Source organism: Coffea eugenioides, unplaced genomic scaffold (assembly GCF_003713205.1).
Source record: "Coffea eugenioides isolate CCC68of unplaced genomic scaffold, Ceug_1.0 ScVebR1_317;HRSCAF=971, whole genome shotgun sequence".
Lineage (NCBI taxonomy): Eukaryota > Viridiplantae > Streptophyta > Magnoliopsida > Gentianales > Rubiaceae > Coffea > Coffea eugenioides.
In genome coordinates, this window is record NW_020863732.1 from 6,352 (window position 1) to 32,168 (window position 25,817).

The 25,817-nt window shown below is 41.3% G+C and overlaps 1 protein-coding gene across 1 annotated transcript; it reads left to right on the top strand.

Annotated features, from left to right (window-relative positions):
• Positions 1-24,875: 24,875 nt before the first annotated feature.
• LOC113757643 lies at positions 24,876-25,303 on the top strand (the record flags this gene model as incomplete). Its single annotated transcript, XM_027300792.1, has 1 exon — positions 24,876-25,303. A coding segment is annotated over exon 1 (428 nt), but the record flags the coding sequence as incomplete, so codon positions are not given.
• Between the last annotated feature and the right edge of the window lie 514 nt (positions 25,304-25,817).

A 25,817-nucleotide genomic window follows, 5' to 3' on the forward strand; every position in this document is an offset into this window, starting at 1 on the left:
ATAAGTGTAGCTTCAGTTGTGTTCATTCCGCTAAGCAACATCAAATCTGCCTTTTGTTTTCCAACCTAAACTTCATTTTCGCACATGCCCTAGTTTGATTTTTGCACTTATACGTTCTATATGGTCTTACTATAGTAGTATGGAGATTCGGCTTATGACTCGTATTCGAGTCTCATTATGTTTACTTGTATGTTTTAGGGTGTGCCGGTGACGCTAGGCGCTCGTTGGACCGCAATCTGTGAAATCTTTTCCTTGATTGATTGGTGAGTGTATTACTCACATACTTGTTACTTCATGGCTTCACTATACTTGAAATCTATGGCTTGAATGCTTGTGTGTACTGATGAGTTCGGTTGAGTTAAGGGTGTACTTTATCACTCTTACACTCAATGGCTTATGTGACTGGTTTATGTGACTGTTACAGTATCAATTGAATGTCTTTGAATGTACTTGAACTGGTGTCGTTTGGACGTGTATCCAATGACTCTTACTGTTTATTTTGAGCTCAACCCAATTGGCGGTCGATTGACTCAAGCCAGCAAGGGCATGGTCGAGGAGATTGATAAGCCGTGGGGACTGTTTCTATGGAATCATTGGGTATGAGACCCTTGATTCCGGTATACTCGAGTATTACCATTGTACACTGAATGGAGTTCGGGTCCGGTAGGGGTATGTGAGGTGGAAGGAATCGGTGAAAGTGGAGTCTACGGTATTGGTTACTCCTTAAGCGTTGATGGAGTGTCAACGAGGCGAGATCAAGTACGGCAAGCGAGGGAAAAGGGCTCTTGAGAGCCGCCCGTATCCTTTTATTGAATTTAAATGTAATGTTAGTTCGGATTACTTGTTGAACGTTTGGACTGAGCAACTTTGTGCTTATGTGAACTTTACTAATCTGCATGAGTGTACCTCATTGGGCGAAAGCTCACTCCATTGCCTTTGTTTTCCTTACAGGGATGTGAATACCTTTTGGAAACTGTGAATTTGAAGCCAAGTTGAGCTAGTTGAATATACTTTTGTATAACTCCTGGATGGTTGGGAACCTAAATGTATTTTGTTTTAATACTATCTTTTGAGTTGTAAGTGGGGAACCTTACATGTATAAATGTGATTGGCACTGTTCATGTACGGCTCCGATATTCTGTTTTCATTTCATGATTTTGTTTCATTTGAGCGCGCTATTACCTTCCGGAACATTTTAGAACGTATTTAACTGCCTCGTTAGTCCTGACGAGAGTTGGGTAGGCAGTCCGCTGACCCCTTGGTATGCCTTAGGGGAAAGTGGGGCTGTCACAGGTTGTATCAGAGCCTAGGTTAGAAGTGACCTAGGCAAGATTGAAGTTTGTTCCTTAGGACCTGTGAGGGAAATGTTAAGGTACCGTTAGGTGTGATTATGTTGACGTTGTTTAAGACATGAATCCTTTTGCTATCCTTGTAGGTTATGGTCGGAACCAGTGGTGCGGGTGGTGGTGAGCCACCTAGGAGGCGCCCGCGCGTTGTTGATTATCAGGAGAGGCCCGGAGGCCCGATCCGGCTCTGGTATACCGCTAGTCGGACCCGTCGCTGTAGGCGTTGCCAGAGTCACTCTTATGCGGACCACGTGGTCGTGGCGGTACTGGATGAGCGGATGAGGCTTAGATGGGCTGCCGCCAGGGACCACACATAGATGCTTAGGCTGAGAGGCATCACGAGGATGCAAGTCGACTGGGTAGGGGAGCTCCGTGAGGATATAGCTATGGAGCAGGAACGTACTAACGCTCTTAGAGAGCAGTTGCAGGGGGTTAACCATCGCCTTACCAATGTCGTCCGGGAGGTTAGAGACCGTTCCGGCGGCATTATTAACGAGTGTGAGGCGCTGATCCAAGGTGTGGTTGGCGCCAATGCGCAGGCGGAGGCCCTTTGTGATGGAACCTCTGACGAGGGGAGCACCCCTAGTTCTAGACACGGGGGAGAGTCGGTGGCCTCGGTAGGGAATTAGGCTGGAACCTTTTGAACCACTTTTGTTGCAATGGGAACCGTAGATCAGGGAAGAACCCTTAGCTAGCCGTTTTGGTACGTTTGGACTAGCATTGTATATATAACTTTTGATAATGCCATTCCCTCATGGACTTCCTTTGTATTGTACTTGACTGACTGTTACTGTGTGACTTGTTTGTTTGCCACTGTTGTGTATATGTTTTGGTTGGACCGCAATCTTTTGGTTCCTTATTTCCGTTTACTATTATCTTTAATGTTATATTATAATCATGATTTACCCTAGATCAACTAGACTCTATGGAAGGCACTCGTAGTGGTCGAGGCCGTGGACGCGGGAGTAGGCAACCCACGGTTGAAAAAGGCACTGGGGAAATCTCGTCTGGACCAAACCCTGAACCTAGGGTTGACCCCAATGTCCAAATAGCGGCTGCCATGCGGCAAATGACTAATTTACTAGCCCAAGTGGTGCAGCAACAGGATCAAAACCCTAACCCCAACCCTGGGAATCCCGGTAATCACATGGAGAGCGAGGATAGGGCTCTCGAGAGGTTCCAGAATTTTGCCCCACCAAAGTTTATCGGGGGGCCCAATTCGGACGAGGCCGAAAGATAGCTAGAAAAGATGGTGGACATCTTTGCCGCCTTACATTATACGGAAGAGAGGCAGGTGACTTTCGCCGTCCTTCAATTGGAAGGGGCGGCCCGTTCCTGGTGGAACGTCATACGGCAAAAGTGGGAACGACGTCATACGCCCAGGACCTGGTTGTGTGTCGCACCTCTTGATCGTGTTCCTTGTTGTTGTTTTGCGTGCTTGGGGCTGCCGCACTTTGTGGTGAAGCCGTGAGCCTTTAGGGTTTCTTGAGTTAAAAAAAAAACAAGGAAGGAAGCTGCTGCCATGTCTTTGCTCTTGTGTCTGAATTAGGGTTTTGTTTCTTTCTTGTGTGGGAAGTTACTTGAGGGGCTGTCCGAATTTGTTCATTGCTGACTTGTGCGTCCTTGTGGGCTGTTTGGGGTGGTAATCCATTAAGTCTTTGTGAATCTTGAAGTTCTTGATTGATTCTAGCACCAATCTTTAATTTCTTGAAACACTAGAGTTGGTTCTTATCATTCTTGAACTCGCGAATCAATCCAAGTGCGTTTGGAATAATTTGGCAAGTGAGGGTGATCTGACTTGGTGTCTTTTCAGCCGTTCAAAAAAATTTAGTTTCAGCCAACCAAGTCCAAAAACCCTAGCAGCCGACTTTCTTGCTTTGTTGTTAAAAAAAAAAATAGCAAGCAAAGAAATTGTTTCGGCTAAGAAAAGGAAGAACTTTCGAAATTTTAATGCCAACTTATTCGAAACTGACATAGTGTGTCTGAAACTACAAGGCAAAAACAAAATCAAAAGTTTTGGTCCACTATTTCTTGAACCTCTTGAGTCTTGGGAATTTGTTTCAATCGGCTAGTGAAAATTTTCTTGTACTCTCGAGCCGTGGTGAAGGGTTTTCTTGGAGTCTTTGTGTTTTTCTTTGGTATATCTTGGGTAACCCGTTGGGGGGGAGCCTGAGAGGGCTTAGTTGCACCATCTTGATTGTCCATAGCTCATTTTTCTTGTCTTGGGCAAAACCAAAAAGTGCCAAATTGTGGTGATCAGAATTTTCGAGTTTAATTGTTGTCTTGCGGGTTAAGTGTCACGCGAATTGTGTTTTAATAGCCTAGGGTCAGCCGTGACTTTGATTCACTTCCCTAATTTGTGTCGGTTTTCAATTCCTTGTTGAAGGCCGTAACTTGATTGGAAGTGCTACTTTGAAGGTCGGTTCCCAAAACCGTGAGTAGCTATCACTTTGCGAGTGGGTTTCCTAATTGCAATTGGTTTCCTAATCTCGTTGGTTACCACACCTTGAGTGATCTCCAATCAAAGACACTCCTACTTCTTAGCCATCACTTTCCCTTAAATTTTAGGGTTTCTTTAGCTATTCATCTTTCCTTCCATTCAGCCATACCTTTCCCTACTTTCTAGGGATTTCCTTCCTACATTTTAGCCATCCCTTTGCTTTTTCTTTTCGGCCACCTCTTCCTACATTCTAGGAAGCTAGCCGCCACCCATTTCTACCTTTGGAGACCATTCGGACCTACTAACAAGCAAAGGGCAGCTTGCGTCTAAAAAAAAGAGTATTTTTCTCATTTGGTCGTGTCTTTTCCGTGTCTTAGTCCTTTGTCATTTCGTTTGACTCTTTCCTTTTCATTGTGTCCCTCAGGTCAATCCTTATTAGTTCCATCCATTGTGCACTCTCCAGTCCATTGAGGATTGCCACAGTCTCGTGACCCACAATTGGTGAGTTGATTGTTTACTTGAAGGAGTTCTAATTTCTTCAAGGTACGTTATCAAGAGGGTTTGAGAGCATTGGTGAGATTATTAGAGTGCCTTGACTGACATACACGACAGCTGAGTGTAAACACGCGAGGGAGTGAGTGAGGCGCATATATATATACTTGTTTTTATACTAACTTTTGCAGGTTACCTACATCATGACGGACGGGAGCGACACATACAAGTTTGAACCCAAATTGAATAACCTAGCATTGATGGCGGAGTTTAAACGCATGCTTAGGGAATCTATGGAGTCCTTACACCAAAGGATGGACCAATTGGAGCTTTCTCAAGCTCGGTCCAACACTGCCCCTCAAGATGTTCCACCTCGCGAGGAGTTGGCTTCTAATAGCAAGGAAGATGACTTTATCCGTCAGCCAAAGCAGGACTACCGGAGGACAGACGACGGATTAAAGGGGGTAAAGATCAAGATTCCCTCATTCCAAGGCAAGTCTAGTCGAGAGGCTTGCCTCGAATGGGAACAGCGTATTGAGATGGTATTCGAGTGCCAGGACTACACCAATGAACAGAATGTCAAACTGGTGACTCTCGAATTCACCGACTACGCCATAGTCTGGTGGGAGCAGGAGCGCACTAGCAGACGCCGCAATAGAGAACGACCAATTAGTACATGGGAGGAGCTACGAAACACCACGAGAAAATGGTTCATACCCACCCATTACTATCGTGATCTATACCAAAGGCTCCAGACGTTAGTTCAAGGAAGCCGCAATGTGGAGGACTACTAAAGGAGATGGAGATCACCATGCTCCGAGCAGACATAGTGGAGGATAGAGAGGCCACAATGGCGAGATTTCTTAACGGCTTGAGACCTGAGATCGCCGAGTTGGTGGAACTACAAAACTACGTGGATATGCCTGAGTTGATTGATAAGGCATCCAAGATTGAGCGGAGGCTTAAGAGGAGGGGTAACCCTCACAACCCTAACTTCTCCGCCACGCCTCTTTGGAGGGGCAATCCGACATTTGAGCTGGAACGACCCAGTGCAGGGGTGTCTAAGTCCACTCCTAAATCCGAGCCACCCAAGTAGGCACCAAAGGCAACCACCAAGCCTCCATTCGACTCCTTCAAGCCACGAAGCCGTGACAAGTGTTTCAAATGCCAAGGATTTGGGCACATTGCTTCTCAATGTTCCAATAGGCATACCATGATTGTCCTACCAAGCGGGGATGTCGTATCTGACGATGAGAATGAGTTCGCCGAGATGCCTCAATTGATTGATGAAGGTGAAGATTTTGAAGTCGAGGTCGAGACCACTAGTGAGCAAGTAGGTGTTGCTCTAGTCGCTCGTCGGGCTCTTGCGACCCAAGTCAAGAAAGTGGATAAGGCCCAACGAGACAACATCTTCTACACACGATGTCACATCAAGGGAAGAGTATGTAGCCTCATTATTGACGCGGATAGTTGTACCAACGTGGCAAGTACTCTCACGGTGGATCATCTCTCTTTGCCCACGTTGATACATCCTAGCCCATACCGCTTGTAATGGCTCAATGAGAGTGGTGATATCAAAGTCATCAAGCAAGTGGTAGTACCTTTCCGCATCGGGAAATATGAGGACGAGGTCCTTTGCGACGTCGTTCCCATGCAAGCTTCCCACATCTTGTTGGGACGGCCATGGCAATATGATAAGAAGACTACTTGTGATGGCTTTACCAATAAGTATTCCTTCTTGCACCACAACAAGAAGATGACACTTGTTCCTCTCACACCTCAACAGGTGCATGAAGACTAATTGCGATTGCAACAGGAGCATGAACGAGAGTTGGCTAAGAAGTCAACCGACTCCAAGGCAATCATTAAGGCACCGGTCGAGAGGACATCTACCCCTGGAACATTTGGTCGAGTGGAGAAACGGCCTAGCTTGTTTGCCAAGAACAGGGAAGTTCACAAATTACTTTTGTCCAAGCAAGTTGTCTATGTTTTATATTGCAAAGAGGTGATTTTATTCTCTCATGAGGTACTCAATGACTTACCTCCTGAAATCTCTTCTTTGTTGCAGGGATTTGAGGACGTTTTCCCAAACGAGATTCCAAGCGGGCTTCCACCACTCAGAGGGATCGAGCACCAGATCGATTTCATTCCTGGAGCATCCTTGCCTAACAGACCGGCCTACAAGATGGGTCCTGAGGAGACTAAAGAGATCCAACGGCAAGTAGATAAACTCTTAGAGAAGAGTTAGGCTCGAGAGAGCATGAGCCCATGTGTAGTTCCAGTCATCCTCGTTCCAAAGAAAGAAGGCACTTGGAGGATGTGTGTAGACTGCCGCGCTGTCAACGCCATCACAGTTAAGTATCGTCACCCTATACCTCGCTTAAATGATATGCTTGACGAATTGTATGGTGCAGTCATTTTCACCAAGATTAACCTTAAGAGTGGCTACCATCAAATCCGAATGAAGGAGGGGGACGAGTGGAAGACAGCATTCAAGACTAAGTATGGTCTGTATGAGTGGTTAGTTATGCCTTTTGGTTTGACTAACGCTCCTAGTACATTTATGCACCTTATGAATCATGTGTTTCACCCATTCTTAGGTAAATTTGTTGTTGATTATTTCGATGACATTCTGATATATAGCAGGAGTCCTGAGGAACATGTAGCGCATGTACGAGCTGTTCTTGATGTATTGCGCAGGGAGAGGTTATTCGCTAACCTTAGCAAATATATTTTCTGCACTAATGAGCTTGTTTTTCTTGGTTATAAGGTTAGTGCACAGGGCATTAAAGTGGACGAGAGCAAAGTCCAGGCCATCAATGAGTGGCCCGTGCCCAAGACCATGAGTGAAGTTCGGAGTTTCCACAGCCTTGCGAGTTTCTATCGCCGGTTCGTGAAGGATTTCAGTACTATTGCTGCCCCTCTAACCGCCATTATCAAGAAGGATGTGAAGTTCGAGTTGGGGGAAGCTCAGGAGAAGGCGTTCCAACTCCTTAAACACAAGCTCACACATCCTCCTTTATTGTCTTTACCTAGCTTTGATAAAACTTTTGAGATTGAGTGTGACGCTTCTGGTGTAGGAATTGGAGCCGTGTTGATCCAAGAGGAAAGGACGATCACGTACTTTAGCGAGAAGTTGAATGGTGCTGCCTTGAACTACCCCACCTACGATAAGGAGCTCTATACTTTGATTCGTGCGCTGGAGACATGGCAACATTACCTGCGGCTGAAGGAGTTCGTCATCCACACTGACCACGAGATGTTAAAGCATCTCAAGTCTCAACACAAGTTGAGTAAGAGACACGTACGGTGGGTCAACTTTGTAGAGTCATTTCCCTATGTGATCAAGTACAAAGCTAGCAAGACCAATATCGTTGCCGATGCCCTATCCAGGAGGTATGCCTTGATTGCTCTACTTGATGCTAAGCTCCTTGGATTTGATCTCATCAAAGAACTCTATGATACCGACTCTGATTTCTCTGATATCTATAAGTCTTGTGCTAAGTCGGGTCAAGGTAATTTCTTCATACATGATGGATTTCTGTATTGTAATGATAAATTGTGCATTCCATCATGTTTTACTCGTGAGTTACTAACCCGTGAAGCTCACGGAGGTGGGTTGATGGGACACTTCAGCGTCACCAAGACTTTGAGTGCTTTACAGGAACATTTCTATTCGTCACGCATGAGGCAGGACGTGGAGCGAGTGGGGTCACGCTGCACTACCTGTCACCGGGCCAAGTCCAAGCTCCAACCTTTTGGTTTGTATACACCTCTACCCATTCCTTCGGAACCATGGGTTGACATCTCAATGGATTTTGTGCTTGGTCTGCCTAGGAGTAAAAGGGGTCATGATAGTATTTTTGTCATTGTTGATAGATTTTCTAAAATGGCTCATTTCATTTCATGTCATAAGACGGACGATGCCACTCATATAGCTAATCTCTTCTTTAGGGAAGTTTACCGTCTGCATGGTATGCCTAGGATATTGTGTCTAATAGAGATGTCAAGTTTCTCTCTTACTTCTGGAAAACCTTGTGGGGGAAGTTGGGCACTTAGTTGCTATTTTCTACATCCAGTCACCCCCAGACCGAAGGTCAAACTGAGGTCGTTAGCCGCACATTATCTACTCTACTCAGGGCCATCATTAAAAAGAACCTCAATCTTGGGAGGAGTGCTTACCACATGTCGAGTTTGCTTATACACGTACAGTTCATAGTGCTACACAGTTTTTCCCTTTTGAAATTGTTTACCGTTTTAACCCCCTGACTCCCTTAGATTTGATGCCTTTACCTTTGTCTGAGCGTGCTAACCTTGATAGCAAGAAAAAAGTCGAGTTTGTCCAGGTTTTACACCAGCAGGTGAGGGCCAACATTGAAGCTCTCACCTAGCAGTACCTCAAGCATGCCAACAAGGGTCGGCATCGCGTAGTGTTTGAACCGGGTGATTGGGTCTGGTTACACTTGCACAAGGAGTGTTTCCCTGTCCAGCGTCGCAACAAGTTGCTATCCCGTGGAGATGGACCATTCCAAGTTGTGGCGAGCATCAATGACAACGCCTACAAGCTCGATCTTCCGGGTGAGTATAATGTCTCGGCTACCTTTAATGTTGCTGATCTGAGTCCCTACCTTGCAGATGATGAGGTTGATTTGAGGACAAATCTTTCGCAAGAGCAGGGAAATGATAATGAGGTCGAGAGAGCCATCCAAGTGGAGCAAGTGAAGGTACAATTGGGGCATATGACACGAGCTCATGCGAAGAGATTGAATGAGACATTACAAACATTGGTTCGTGCCGCCCGAGAGTCTAGTGGAGAGCCAAAGTGTGACAGCCCCACCTCCCCCTAAGGCGAATAAAAGGGTTCGGCGGATCGCCTGCCCAACTCTAGCCAGGACTACGGAGTCGAATCTCACAAACCCTATATAGCGTACAAACGAATCCCCAAGAGAACAATCAATCGAACACTACTAAGTTGAGACACATGAGTTCTACACCGTAGGGTACCAAGGTACTTCGATTAAACGTCTCAACGGAAACGAAAATGCAAATGGAAAGTGCACACATCACAATCCGACCAAGATACGACCGGATTTGGTGAACAGTTCCCGCCAGAATTTTCTTTCCTTGGTCAAATGCCGTGCCCGTCCGATCGTCCAATGGTTACAAGTAGCATCCCAACAAATGCAGAGGTACCATCTCAAATGAATACACTTAATGTACATGATAAAACACTTATATACATATATTGAAAACTTACAATTTTAAGTGTGATACTTAATTAAAAGACAATTAAGGTTTTGATTACACAAGAGCTAACAAAAGAACGTTTACACTAGCTCAGCCCTTTTCTCAAAATCACGGTTCAAAGTGTGGTTCCCTGTAAGGAAAACAAAGATAACGGGAAGGGGGTGAGTTTACGCTCAATGAGATACCAAAATAATAGCAATTAAGAATCATGGAACTTCATATTCAATTAGTCACATATGCAACTCAAATAAAGAAATGAACAAACACCATAGATAGAAAGGATATGGGTGGCTCTCAGGAGCCCAAAATTTCCGGCTGCCGTACTTGATCCAAACCCGTTAACTCTCCGTCAATGTATGAAGAACAACCATGTCCGTAGGCCCCCACTTTACACCAAATTCCGTCCACCAAACTTACCCCTTACCGGGCCCAAACACCTCGACAGAAACAGAAGTGGTAATACTCGAGTATACCGAAATCAAGAGTCTCAATACCCAAAGATTCCTAGAAACAAACTACCGTGGTTCGTTATCTAATCAACCTGGCCCTTGCCGGCTCGACTCGAGTAACTTAGCCACAGGATTTGAGCTCAGAGGTCACAAAAAGGTCGTTGGATACAAGCCTCCAAACGACGTCAGAACAGATACAGATACAGATAACAGATTCAAATTCACACAGTAAATAGGCGTACAGATAGACAAGAGAACGAGTGTGATAAGGTACACCCTCATCTCAAACAGAATAAATAGATAGTACAGTCATTCAAATCACAGATTGCAAGTACAGAAACCAAGTTAAGCAACAATGAAGGGAGTGGTACACTCACCAGTTCAAGTAAAACAAATTCTAACGTTTCCCCCCGAAGTACTTCCTGGATCACCAGCACATCCTAAAATGATCAAAGTAAACAATTATGGTTCCTCTGGGAATGACATTCACAAATGAAACTCAACTATGAGTCGTAAGCCTAACAAACGAACTATGAATGCAAGGGTGCAAAAGCGTGATTTTGGAACGAAAAGGTAACGAAAGGACCTAGGGCTTGAACGACCTAAAAGCCCTTCATTTCTACCAAAAAGGCAACTCAAACTTAAAGGGACCAAACGGCCTAGAAAATTGGATAGCATCTCCCCTAAATTTGCTTACTTTTCCATCCTACAATCAACACCAACTCATCTCAAATCAACCACAATTCTACATACAAATCATAAACATACCTTTCGGCACAATAACACAACTGAAGCTACACTTATCGGATTGAAACAAATCTTATGGTGTTTCGAAGCTAATACATATACCTACATTTCTTATGAAGACCTCCAAAGCCAAATCATGCATTTTCATGGTCAAAAATGGAAATCTCCACGAAAACAGAAATCTGTCCTCGAAACAGGGCTCATGGGCAGTCAAGGGTATTTCGGTCATTTCACATGATACAGTACTTGGATCGAGCTGAAAATTTGTAGACAGTTAGTTAACACCATTTTCTACAACTTTCATGTTTTAACCTAAGTCTGATTCGGCTTCTACCATGCACAAATAAAGCCGGTTAGAACAGGGCAGATTGGAACCCTAAAACTAAAATTTCCGCACAAAACTGAAATTTTCCGCAACCAACTACAACTAACATATAAAAGTTTCATTTTACACCATATCAATCCATCATTCATGGCCAACCACTAATGATCATATAAAATCAGAAAAATCACCAACAAAATCTGAAATTTAACTAACTCTACCTCAAACCACAAAATCTTCCATAAAATAGCATATTTAGCCACTACAAACTACTGATTTACCATTATTAGGAACAAAAGTGAGTTTCCAAGCAAAATACCTTAACACCTCAAGAAAGGTAGTAGCTTAGGGGTTTCTCCTCCAAATCAACTCAACCAATACCTTGAAACTCCCTTAGCAAGTCACTTTGGTGGACAAATTCAAGATTTAATCGGTTGGATTTCAAGATTTAAACAAGAAATGGAAGAAGTAGTTGAAGTTTTCTTTTCTTTTCTCTCAAGGAGAGGTTCGGCCAAGAGGTTGGAAATGAAGATGGTTTCTTGGTCAAAATTGAAGTTTTTAGTAAAGGTAAGAAAGTTAGGCAAGTCCAACTTCGAATAAGAAAAGGACACGTGGCACCTCTAGTTGTCTCCTAACACCTAGTAATTTTAATACCTTTGTGCAAAACTTAACCTAATTGGCCAAATTTCTCTCACTTAACGCACTAGCGGGTCCCACGTCCAATATACACTCCAAACTTAACATGAACTAACTTATATTAGGAAAATGATTTAAAAACTCTATTCACTTATAAAATCTCTAGAAAAAGCAATATCATAGGGTATAGTGAAGAAAATGCATGAGAGAAAATAAAATAAAAGAATATAAAATAAGGAAAATTTACGGGTCCTCACATAAAGGCCATCGAGGGCCTCCACGAGGCAAGACTTGTTGTCCTAATCTCGGCTCTGTGTGAAGAGTAGCCGAGCATGTTTTGGCTAAGGGATCCATGTCCATTATTAGTATTAGTAGTATGTAATAAAGAGGTCCAACTAGCGTGTGATTCGGACCTTGGTTGCCATTTAGTTATTGGGTCAATTGGCAAGGCCATGTGGGCCACATTAGGAGTAGCTTGGCCCATTAGTCCTTATCACTAGCTAGTATTTAAGTAAGGAATTCGGTTGTAATGAGCAGTTTTTTGAAGATTAATAAAGTACTTGAGAGTTCTCTCAAAGCTTCATTGAAGCATCCTTGAATATCTTAGAATCATTTTCTTTGGTATTCAATTGACTTATCAATCTAGGACCCCGCTACATTGCAGCGTCCTCTACCAATACCGAGGTTCGTTGACCACGTGATCAACGGGTTTAGGTGATTCCGCTGCGTTCGTTTGTCTTCAACATGAGTATCGCCTTCTAGATCCTAGCCTCTCTGTACGGGTTGCATCACAAGGTTGGTGCCGTTCGTATCACTCACTAACACAATTGACTAATAAAATAACTTCCAAACCATGACTACTAATAACTAATAAGCGGCCAAGTCAACCGAGGACGTTCGTTGTAAGGCGTGGGCATGCTTTATAAGGCCAAGTCGTCTGCCCGTGAATGAATTCATCCCAGCAAGTCGTTGTAAGGCGCGGGCACGCTTTATAACGACACGTTTTCTGCCCACACTAATTATCGGCTTGAATCAAAGTGTAGACAACTTGATTAACATTCTTCAAGCCTTCAATGTTTCTGTAAACACCTTGTTGGTCTTGGACATTTCGAACAAGGGTTTGAAGTGACTCTTTGAATCTCTTTGCCCTTGCACGTGTAACAGGTCCAAGTGGAACTCTCACTGGATCATCATTTGGGCTTGAGTTAAAGCCGCCATCCGTGCACACATTAGAAGGCTCGGATCATCTAAGATCACATTTTAGGCACTCTAGAGTCATTTGCACCTCATATTGGGATGCATGTTCAGTTTTTCTTTTGTTATGTTTTTGATGTTTCGTACTGTGTTTCCCTTGACGTTTTTGAATGTTATCATTAATGAATTTTGGTTGATATGAATGTTGGTATCATTGATATTCATTGATATTATTTTTCTGTTGATATTGGTTAGTGATGGTTGCAATTGATTGATTTTAATGTTAGCTGATGATGTTAGTTCCGATGGCAATTACTTTTTGATTTTATGATGACAAAAAGGAGAAGAAATTACTGAATGATTTTGAATTGGTTATGGATGCTATGTAAAAGGGGGAGTTTTTGATGATATTATGTTGACTATGATGGAAATTGTGAGGACTCGAAAATTTTCTTATTTTATTTCTTGCATACATTTCCTTTACTTTGCCTTATTATTTTAATTTTCTAGATATTTTTATAAGTAAGTACAGTTTTAAATCATTATTCTGGTATAAGTCAGTTCATATTAATTTTGAAGTGCATTATGGACGTGGGACCCGCTAATGCGGTAAGTGTGATATAATTTTGACGACTAGGTGAGTTTTGTTCAAAGAGATATTATTGTACAAGATGCTAGGAGACAATTGGAGGTTAGCTAGATAAATTAGTTTTGGAAGACAAAGGGATTAGAATAAACCTAAGAAAAAGCCAAGTGTCATGAAACCAACGGATGTTGGACTTTGACCTAACTTTCCTTCACCTTTACTAAATAAAAAATTTACCAAATTTCTCTCATATTTCTCCTAGCTTGGCTGGCCACCTTGAGAGGAAAAACAAGAGAGAAAACTTCATTCTTTAACTACCAAACTTGCTTGAATCTTGAGTTTTAGCCAGCAACTTTGCAAACCACTCCATACAAGTGTTAACTAAGGAGGATTAAAGGTGTTGGTGGAGTGACTTTAGAGAAGAAAGCACTAAGCTTCCATCTTTCTTGGAGGAACAAGGTAACCTTGGCTAGAATCTTCCCTCTACTTCAATTAATTGTGAACTAGTGGTTTAGGGTTGTGATTTTTGTAGTTTTATGGGAAAATTTCATGGAGAAAGTGGTGACATGGGAAATTTCAGTTTTATGGTGAATTTTCTGCTCTTATTTGATTCTTGAGCATTGGCCATGGATTCATAACTTTGTTATGTGTAATATTGAGCTTTTATATGCTAGTTTTACTTGCCTACGAAAAATTCCAGCTTGTGTGCCTAAATTTCAGCTTAGGGTTTCTAATTTGAGAGATATTGTGATTGGTTTTTAGAGCTAATAATTGGGTTTATATGAAGGGTATTGTGGCTCTAATTAAGAGTTGATAGCTTATGTTTTGTGGTTACAATTGTGATTGAGATGAGATTGGTGGTTGATTGTAGTATGGAAAAGTAAGGAAATTGAGGGGAAGTGCTGTCCAATTTTGGGGCTACTTGATTCCTTAGAGTTTGGGTTGATTTGGGGTAGAAATAAAGGGCTTTGGGGTTGTTCATGTCTTTAGAACCAATTGTTACCTTTTTCACTCCGACGCCACATTTTTGCTTTGCATTAGTAGTTCTTTTGGATAGGCACATGACTCGTAATCGAGTCCCACTTTTGGATGTGGGAACCATAATTGTTTTGCCTTGGTTGTTCTTACGACGTGCCGGTGATCAGGGGCGTACTTTGGGAGGAAATTTGTGAAGTCATTTTGTTTGACTGGTAAGTGTGACGGCCCCACCTCCCCCTGGGCGTACCCTAGAGTTTAGCGGACCGCCTGTCCAGCTCTCACCAGGACTCACTCCCTCGTATCACGTGCATACAACCGTCGACAATAAATAACATCGCAATTCAAGCTTATAATTTACATTGATGCACAATCAAGATACAAAACCTCAATATACCCAAACCGGTTCAAAGTGTATACAATCCAGATGCAAAACATTCTATTCGAGTAATAGTGCGAGTACAAGTCAAAAGTCAAAAACAACTAGTCTACGCTAGTCTTTACATATCTCACGCCTCGTTCGTACCCCTGAAAGGAAAACAAATGGAGTGGAATGAGCTAAAAGCCCAGTGAGGTTCCAAATAGCAAATTGACCATTATTTATAAGTACAAGTTTTCGATATAGCAAAGTAACGAGCATGAAGAGTTCATAAAAGGGAGCAATAACACGTCAAGTAGCAATCTCAAAATGAGCGAGTGTAAAAGTTTTTCAAAATAAAAAATAATCCAATAAGCAATAATTATTCCAAAGCATAAGGATACAGATGGCTCTCAGGAGCCAACTTCCATTCATCATCAGGAGCTTGATCACGTAATAGTTGACACTCCGTCAACCTTCAAGTAATTAACCAATCCAGTAGAACACCACTTACACTACTCTCCGTCCACCATTCAAACCCCCTACTGGGCCCAAAATCCTCAATAAACATGGGTGGTAATACTCGAGTATACCGATTAGTCGAGGAGATATCACTCCACTCGACAATCAAGAGACCCAGGGTTCGTTACCCAATCGACCAAGCCCTTGCCGGCTCGACCCGAGTAACTTGCCGCAGGGTTTCTGGAATTCCAGGAAGTGCGCACAACATAAACAAGTATATCAATTCAATTTCAACAATAAACAAGTATATATCAAATAAGGGCAAGTGCGATAAAGTACACTCTCGCCCTAACTATTCACGTATACAACATGTAATCACATTGGTCACGTATCAAATACAAGTATCAAGTTCAATTCGGTATTTGAAAGCACTTACCAAAATGAAGTGCCCCTAGTAATCACTTCTGGTTTATACTCCGGGTTCGGAGTCCAAATCTGCGATAAAACTCAATTTGAGAACTTTGAAACATGACTAAGATTCGAAACTTAGACGTTTCATTCAATAAGAATCAAGAAATGGAAATTCACTTGGAGAATATTCGCGAAACACTCGCTCGCTTTTCAAACTTTATAACTTTGTAACATTTATACTTGGAAATGCCATTTGAGTCGAAAGTACAAGGAAAACATACTTCGAGCAATCATTATTTTATTTCCCAAGGGTACAAGTTCGGCCAAGTCCTTACTTATATACCTCGGAACAAGAAGATGCAAGTATCCTAGATAGTTCAAGTAGTAATCACTCTTAACCCTTACTCAAGTCGCAAGTATATTTCTCTAGTCCTCGAGCGTAAATTTGGGCAGCATGCCCTTTGTATTTTCCTATTTCCAGCCATTTATGGCTTCATTATTTTCCTCATTCAAACCCAAAGGTACACACACAACAATCTAATTTCAATAGCCATTCCATAGGCTCAAGACAATACAAGGACAAAAATCAAACTAATAACAAGTGCGGAAATGAGCTTTAGTAAAAGACAGATTTGATAGAGTTTTGCGTAACGGACACAACCTAAGCTACGCTTATCGGATTGGGGTGAAATTATACCATTTCGAAGCTAAGACGAAGACCTACAACTTTCATGAAGATCACTTAGTCAAATTTCCAGTGTAACCCAGTCAAATTCCCAATTCACAGAACCGACTTCCAACTAACTAGCTAGTTAACCGTACTACATTTAAATGGCCATATCTCAGGCTACCAAAGTCCGTTTAAGGAGTTCTTTGAGGTGTTGAAAATATAAGACAGAGTACTAAAACTTTCATGTTTTGGAAAATGGCTAAATCAGCACGGATCATAGTGAATAGACACGGTCAACTAGATGAACTGTCTAAAACGGATCACTGGAAACATCCTAGGGCAGCGAGGGTATTTTGGTCTTTTCACAGGATACGTTGCTCCGATTGAGTTGAAATTTTGTAGGAAACTATAAAACATCATTATCTACAACTTTCATGTTTTATGCTAAGCCTAATTCGGCCTCTAACATCACGAACTGGAACCGGACAGAACAGGGCTACATTTTTCCAGAAATCTGGAATTTTTCGTTTTCAATGGAAACTTTCTTCATTTCTTGCTCCAATCATCACCACAACCTCTTATATAAGCTTAGATACAACATATATTATCCATACAACAAGTTTAGGCAGAAAATCATCAAACCCTAACTTACATTCATCACCTCAAATTCATCCCAACAACTTGGATAACTACTAATCTAACCAAAATATGAGTTATATAACAACTTAAGCAAAAATAAAAGGACCAAAGCCATGGTTAGACCTTATACCTCAACAAAAGAAGCTTGCAAGAGTAATACTTCACCTCCTCTTGAAATTTTTGTTTCCCCTTGTGAGAACCCTGAAAATAGATATATAAGCCAGTGCATATTTCATTTGCATTTCTTTTATTCCTTAATAATTTCTAGCATTACTTTTACTTGTTCGCAATTAAGTACGTAAAAATAGGTTTATGTGAAAAATAATATAATTTTCCTAAATTATGAAATTTCTTGGTTTTGCTAGATTAAATTAATATAAGAATTACTAGGAACCTTAATATTCAAGTTTAATCGATTATTATTCGATAAAAATGGTTTAGGTATATTAGGGTATAATTAGGCGTTCAAATCACACTCGGGGATAATTTTTAGAATTAAGTCGGAATTCAGAAATTAAGTTGAGATTGGGGAGCAAAGTGAAAAGACTAAAATAACCCTACCTTACCTTTCCATGCAAACCAAACGGAACCTCTGACCGCAAATCAAATCACGCAGCTATTACCAATTTTGTACGCAACCCATTTCTACACGCAAACCATTCTCATAAACCGCGGCACCACAATACCATCCTTTCTATCTCACGGCTAAAACCACAAAACCATTCACTCTAATTCACATTTCATATCACAAACATAAACCGCAACTTCCTTTCCTTCTCTGCACAAACAAAACCGCAAACCATTTCTTTCTTAATACCGAGATACCATTCTCTTCATCATCTCATTTCTTTTGCCCAATTGCACCGAAACTACTGCAATCCCTCTCCACAACCGCACCTTACCCCTTCCTCTGCATTCGACCAAGAGCATCCGAGAGAGAGAGCTGCCTGGTGAGTTGCATCTGAGAGTTAGGAGGAGCGAATGTGAGCTGCCAGAAATTTTTCTGGTTCTGCCGTGAGTTGGAGCGAAGCCAGGGAGGAGGTTTGCAGGAAGCTTCACCATTCTGTACCTTCATCTTCAACCAACCGACCTCAAAGCCACCAGCTACAACAAATTCCAGCCGCAATTTAGGAGCTAAAGACCACCGACTGCACTTGGCCGAGAGCTAGGGTAGAAATTTCTGGAATATTTCGTGTGAAGGATTAGCTGCTAACTGAGGTAAATTCTGGTTTAATTAGGTTGATTATTAGTTGAGCAAGCTGCATCTGAGCTTGCATGTTTAGATTATACAATCGGATGCTGAAATCAAACCATTAGGAAAATTCTGTTTTGACAAAATGTTGCTACCGAGAATTTGAGGAGATAATGCAACTCCATTTGTGTTTTTCTGTGGCATCTGAACACCTAAGTGCCTTTAGCTGAGTGAAGACTTGAAGATTTAGACCATGCATGTTGAATTGTGCATTCGGATGATGTGTTAAAGCAGGGAAAATTTCTGGTTTGGTTAAGAAAATTTCTGCCGAGGAACTGGCTTGAATTTGTAGTTTTATTTCTGGCTTCCTGCGACAATCTGAGTTTGTTTAAGTGTTTAACTAGTCAAAAACAAGAAGTTTAAGTCATCTAGTGACATGCATGTGATATTAGGCAACCGGATGAGTGTATTAGGAAAAGAAAAAAAATGGATGTGTCTAGATTGAGACTGCCGAGAGCTTAGCTTGAATTTTTGCAGCCTGATTTGGTTTAATGTTGTTGTTTAAACTTATAACTATGATTAGATGGTTGATAACAAGTTAATTAAGCTCTGCATGCAGCTAATTAGATAGTTTAAACCAGAAAATAAAATAATAATGCAATCTGTTGCATGCATGTTGTCCGAAGCTAGCTGTACAGAATTTATGGAAATTTTGGGAATTGGCAGCTGTTATTTAAGTTAAATTTTGAATTGGAAATATTAATTAGCTAGATAAGTTTTTGCATGACTAATTTAGGTATCTAAAACCATGTTTTAGCCAAGGAAAATTGGATTTATAAACACCCAAGGGTTGGAAAATTTCTGGAATAGCCGAGAGGTATGATCAGAAATTTTCAGTTTGTTTTCTTTTGGATTTTAAACTATTTCTGGATTTTCTGGATGATTTTAGTCACTGAATGAAATTGGTTTTGAAGTGGAAATTTTTAATAGCTAGCTAAGTGTTTAAATGCTGAATTTGAATACCTAACACCCTATTTAAACCAAGGAAAAAAAAACTAGACCTAAAGTATATTAGTTGCTGGAATTTCTTATGTGATAATTAAAGGTTGAGATGGGATCTCAACTTGATTTTTAAATTTTTCCCTGAGTCTTGATGGATGGAAATGTCTGGAGTTTGTGTTTTGGAGTTCTATAAGAAATGTATGGATGGTTGAATAAAAACATTTTGGTATTAAAAGAGAAAAAGGAGTTTTTCACAAGTGAAAGATGAAATTTCAGATTTTCGGATGTCTCTGACCAGTTTCAGTAAAATGCTTATATCTTGGTGTAGAAAAATCCGTTTAAGACGCCGTCAGTGGCATTTGAAAATAGAAACATAGGCCTTTGTCCTGTAGAAATTTCGTATTTTTCCTCCATCTATACTGCTGTCTGTAAATTCTGGAAGTAGACTGTTTTTGTAGGAATGTCCTGTTTCTTTGTGAAACTGAAATTGGGTTTTGGATTGAACTTGTAGCTTACTTGTGGTTTAAATTCTTGATTAAATTGTGGTTAGAAGTAATTGATGTTGTCAGGGGCTAATGATTGATGAAGCCCTTGGCCATTTGAATGATTTTATAAGTAATACAGGGTGATGGAAGTTAATTGCTGGAATGTCTTGGAGGCTTCAATTTTATTTTTAATTGTTTATGATGGGCTTGCTGAAACCAAGTGCTAATGATTGATGAAGCCTTGGTTGACTATTTTATTTTATTCAGAGATGCACTTGTTGAAATCTAGGGCTAATGATTGACGAAGCCCTAGTAATTTGCTATGTGATTTTTGCCATATTTTGATCCATGTTATGACTTCGAAACGGAATCGGAGCGGTGGAAGTTCTATCGACCTTGAGAAATCGAGTAACGGTGATCAAATCAATCAAAAATATTTTTCCAGCTAGTATTATATTATAAAACTCCATATCTAGTGTTTTGCCTAAGACTTTCCAACTCGATAATTTCCTTTAGCTCAAACTAGCCTTGATAGCTATAGTAAATAAGTTCTATAGCTTTTGGAAACACTAAGTCGTATTTTAATTCCTTTTCTTTCTTTAAGCTTTGTAATTGGATAGTTAACTATAGGAAAAGTTCCGAAATACGAGTTTTAATAATTTAGCGAAAAGCCTGGGAAACTTGCTCGGCAAGAAACCCTATTTTAGGAAAAATAGTTTTTAAGGATAATTTTTGCAAAAGCCGTAACTTTAGAGAAATGTTCAAAGTAACTTTCTAACATTGATATTGAGAGGTTGTCGACTTATTTCAAGAAAATAATACTAGTTATATTTTTTTTTAGAAAAATACCTCAAGAAAAACTATAAGAAATATCTCTTCTACTTTTGTCAAGTTTTAACCTAGGGAACTCTTGATTTTTCTAAGGGAAAGTGAACTAGTAGTATATTAAATATACCTCAATGACTATAAGCTTAAAAACTGAGTAGAAACTTATAGTTTCAAAATTTTGGTTTTAGGGTTTTTCGAGGACGCGGAATTCGATCCCCAACTTGATATCTGAACTCCACTCTTGGTGAGTGTCCCTGCTTGTTCTATGCCTACTTGATTAAAGTGCTTTCTTGACTTGATATGTGATAATTAGAAAAATGGTTTTCTGATCCATCGAAGTGGGCAGTGTGTACTTTACCGCACTAGCTCCTTCGAGTGGTGGCTTGCTTGAAATATTTTCGTGAATATCCTGCTTGCACTATCTACATGCTGGACGCAACGTCGCTGGGTGAATCCCTCGACTAGTCTATAATAACCTCATGCTGGACGCCACGTCGCTGGGTGAATCCCTCGACTAGTCTATAATAACCTCATGCTGGACGCCACGTCGCTGGGTGAATCCCTCGACTAGTCTATACTAACCTCATGCTGGACGCAACGTCGTTGGGTGAATCCCTCGACTAGTCTATAAAAATAATAATAATAATAATGAATCTACATGGACTTTAGATAGTGAAAGTTGATGGAGGGTCAACTGCGGGTAATTTTGATCAAGCGAGGAAAATGGCTCCTGAGAGCCCCTGTATCCTACCATGTGCTGTTATACGCTTTCCTACTTGTGAATATAAGTTTGAAGCTATTATTTGCTATTCGTTTATATGATTGCATGTCTGGGCACCACTGAGCTTTAGCTCACTCCACGTTTATTTGTTTTCCTTACAGGATGGGAAGTTTGAAAGCATTTGAGCAGCTTATATTTCCTATGAATGTACTTGAACAACTTGAATTTAAATTTCGGTTTGTAATGAATTCTACGTTAAGCACTGTACCTTTTATTTTTGGTTGCCACTTGAAGCTGGAAAAGTGTAACCCTAAGTCTGGTATCCGGCTTGTATGAACGTAATTGTGTGGTATGGCTTTAATCCTTGTAAGTAACGCACGAAGTGTTTAAGAGCCGTCGATTGGCTATCTTATAAATGTTGTTATCTTTGAAGTTAAATGAGGATTTAGTTTATTCTTCGGAAGGATTTGGGCTAGATTGCTTGTGTGAGTCCTGGCGAGAGCTAGGCAGACGGCCCGCCAACCCTCTGGTTTGCCTTAGGGGAAAGTGGGGTCGTCACACCCCTAACTTCCCAAGGTCACAATTCACAAATTAATCTGTTTAGAATTTTGTTTCCTCACTTGGATGGCTCAAACTCAAGATGAAGGAAGGTTGTTTCTTGCTCTCTCTTTCTCCTCTCTTGTCTCAGCCAACCAGCAGAAAAATGAAGGGGAATGGAGCAAAATGGAGGATAAGAAGGTTGGACTTTTGGCTTGGTCAAGTGGCCATAGGTGAGTGACACTTGTCACCACCAAAACCAACCAAAATTTCTTTTTCTTTCCTTGCATTTTTAGCCCTAAATTTCGGTCAAAGCCAGCTGCAAATAGGGAGATATTTTGCTCAAATAATAATGATCTTGTATGGTAAGAAAGTGGTGGTCAAGTGGTGCGTTCAATCGGTAGTGCACGGTACACGTCGGTTCGCACCGTTTTTCTTTAAATCACACGTACTAGGGTTTTTACTTCCTATTCACTAACTTTTTATCATTGCTTCTAATCACATATTATTTCTCACCTAAAAGTCACTCTTAAGTACCAAATTTGATCCTTACTCCATACCGAAGAATCACCCTACGAAAAAACGTGAAAACCCTAACTTGCTCCAACTTGAAAACGAAAAGTGAAAACCTTTACTTTCATGTTCATTTGCACTTATTGTGGGGTGATTGGGTGGTAGGGCTATTATAAAATCATAATTTCCAATAAAAAGGGCATTTTTAAGAAAACGTGAGGGGTTTTACAATTCCATAAATTGAATTTAGGGTTTCGGTGAAAATATTAGAAATTTGAGAAAACGGTCAGTCACAAATGAAACTAGGGTTCTGATTAGACTTTATTTCTAGAATTTAGGGTTTCTAGTCTTTAAAACAAAACAATATCTTAAAATAAAAATAAACTAAAGGAAGCATAATATTTTTTTTTCTTTTGAAACTAAACAACAATAGTATCCTAAAAGTTGGGGTATCACACCTTCAAGTTGAGTTGATCTTAGTAAAAATGAAGGGCTTTGAGGGTTGTTTGTAACCCTAGGACCAACTTGTATCTTTTTGCTCAAAAGTCATATATTATTCTTCTATACTAGTACTTAACCTGGAAAGGCGTACGACATGTAGTCGAGTCTCATTTATACATTCCATTTACTGGGTTTGTGGATGTGTGAACTATAATTGTTTTATCTTGATTATTTTAGGGTTTCTTGGCGATTAAAGCCGCTTTGGGTAAAAAACTTTTGAAGTATCTGTACTGGAACCGGTGAGTGTACCACTCCCCTCATTTGTTGCTTAACTTAGTTTTCTGCACCTGTAATTTATAATTTGAATGACTGTATCATCTGTTTATTCTGTTTGAGATGAGGGTGTACTTTATCACACTCGTTCTCTTGTATGTCTGTATGCCTATTTACTGTGTATCATCTGTTATCTGTATTTGAGTCTGTTCAGACGTCGTTTGGAGGCTAGTATCCAACGACCTTTCTGTGACCTCTGAACTCAACACCTGTGGCTAGTTACTTGAGTCGGACTGGCAAGGGCCTGGTCGATTAGATAACGAGCCACGGTAGTTTGTTTCTGGGAATCTTTGGGTATTGAGACTCTTGATTCCGGTATACTCGAGTATTACCACTTCTGTTTTTGTTGAGGTGTTCGGACCCGGTAGGGGTATGTTTGGTGGACGGAAATTGGTGTAAAGTGGGGTCTACGGATATGTTGGTTCTATTTACGTTGACGGAGAGTCAACGGGTTCGGATCAAGTACTGCAAGTGGAAATCTGGCTCCTGAGAGCAATTTGTATCCTTTCCCTTTGAATCACTACGTCTAACTGCTTTCCTTTCTATCTGGTATATGTATCTGATTGGTTAAATGTGAAAGGCCATGATTTTACCCTATATGTTTGGTACTTCATTGAGCGTAAGTTCACCCCTTTCTTTTACCTTTGTTTTCCTTACAGGGGACAAACTTGGAAATCACAGTTCTTGGAAGAAAAGGGTCAAGCTAGTATATATGTCATGTTATTGAGCTCTTTTGAAAACAAAGCCCTAATTGTATTTTGTGTAGTATGAATACCATGGATTGCGCCGTATGTTAATTTGTTCAAGACTCCAATGTAAATATATGTATAAATGTATTTCGTTGAGACTATGATTTTATGGTTTGGTAAGCATGTTCTCACCTTAGTAGTTTCTGATTGTTCATTTTCTTTGGGTCCTATCGCGCGTACTATCTTGGATTTGTGTGAATCGACTCCGTAGTCCTGGCGAGAGCTAGGCAGGCGGTCCGCCGAACCCTTTGGTTCGCCTTAGGGTGAGGTGGGGCTATCCCAGGTGGTATCGGAGCCGCTTCGCATGGTCTCTGCACGGAGTGTGCTTGGGCCAGGTGGTGTTATGGTCCTGATTTCGTGAATGTGTCTAAGTGCTCGTTTGAACATAAGCTATGAACCGTGCATGTCATAAGTGTAAAGATCGTTATCATGGGACTTGAGGAAGTTAGGTATGTATGTCGGGTAGGAATCTTTCATATGGATGATTTACTCTTGGGATCGGCCGGCTCGAGTTGTGAATTATCTTATTTGGGATTCTTGTGTCCGGCTACTAAATAGATGAGAGCCTAGGTTAGAAAGGACTTGGGCGAACTAGAAATTTGATTCTATGGAACTTCATGTGGTTTGTTCGGGTGTTAGTACGTATGATTAACCTAGATTAAGATATAAATTGTGGTATTCTCGTAGATTATGGATGGAGGCTTAGAGAGGAAATGACTTTTTCGTTAGTTGCTTTTGTACTTTTAACCTAGTTCGTCTATAGTGCTTTTGGATGACCCCGCTACCTTCATGGATCTCTTTTTGTTGTATCTAGCTGACTGCTACTGTGTGACTGGTTTGGTACAGTTGTGTTATGTATATATGTTTTTGATCTGTGTGTACCTCCTGTTACTTGCTTATGCATATAATTATCTTTAATGGTATATTCACGCTTCGACCCTAGATTGGTTAGACTAATGGAGGGTACTCGTAGTGGATGTGGTCGTGGGCGTGGACGTAAGCAACCCTCTAATGAAAGGGGTAACCAAGAACCAATACCTGAATCAAATCCTGAACCTAGGGTTGACCCAAATACTCAAGTAGCCGCTGCTATCCAGCGCATGACTGATCTGCTAGCCCATGTAGTGGAAGACCAGGGTCAGAACCCTAATCCTCAACCTGAAAATCCTGGTAACCATGTAGAGGGCGAGGATAGGGCCCTCGAAAGGTTTCAGAAATTTTTCCCACCAAAGTTTATTGGAGGGCTAGATCCGAATGTGGCTGAGAGATGGCTAGAAAAGATGGTGGACATCTTTGCTGCCCTGCATTATACGGAGGAAAGGCAGGTGACTATTGCTGTCTTCCAACTGGAAGGGGTAGCCCATTCCTGGTGGAACGTAATACGACAGAAATGGGACCGAGAACAAATGCCCAGGACATGGGTGAACTTCATGAGGAAGTTCAACGTGAAATTCTTCCCTCCTCTGGTTCAAGAACGGAAGGAAGACGAGTTTATTCGGCTTCGCCAAGGGACCCAGACTGTAGCCGAGTACGAGAGCCAATTCACTCGACTGTCCAAATTCGCGCCCGAACTCATCATGACCGAACAACGAAGAGTAAGGTGCTTTGTCCAGGGCCTGAACGTGGAGATCCAGAAGGATCTCGCTGTAGCCCAAATTAACGCCTTTAGTGATGCTGTGGAGAAAACCCAGCGGGTTGAAAATGCGAGGTTACAGGTGAAGAACTTTCAAGCCAAGAAAAGGATCTTCCCTGGGAGTAGTTCTGAACAAGAAGATAAGAGTACACCCCCTAAGATTGGAAAGGGAAACGGGGGAGTACGACAACTGGAGGTGTCGCGTGATGTCTCTCAGGGGGGACCGGTCTCTACTACTCGTGGTCCCTGTGGATATTGCGGAGGGCCAAATCATACAGAGGCAAATTGTTGGAAGAAAGAGGGAAAATGTCTGCGCTGTGGAAGTGCCAATCATCGGATTGCTGACTGCCCAGTTCGATTGCGAAAAGGAAAAGGGACCCAGCAACCAACTAAGACTAACCCTGGATAG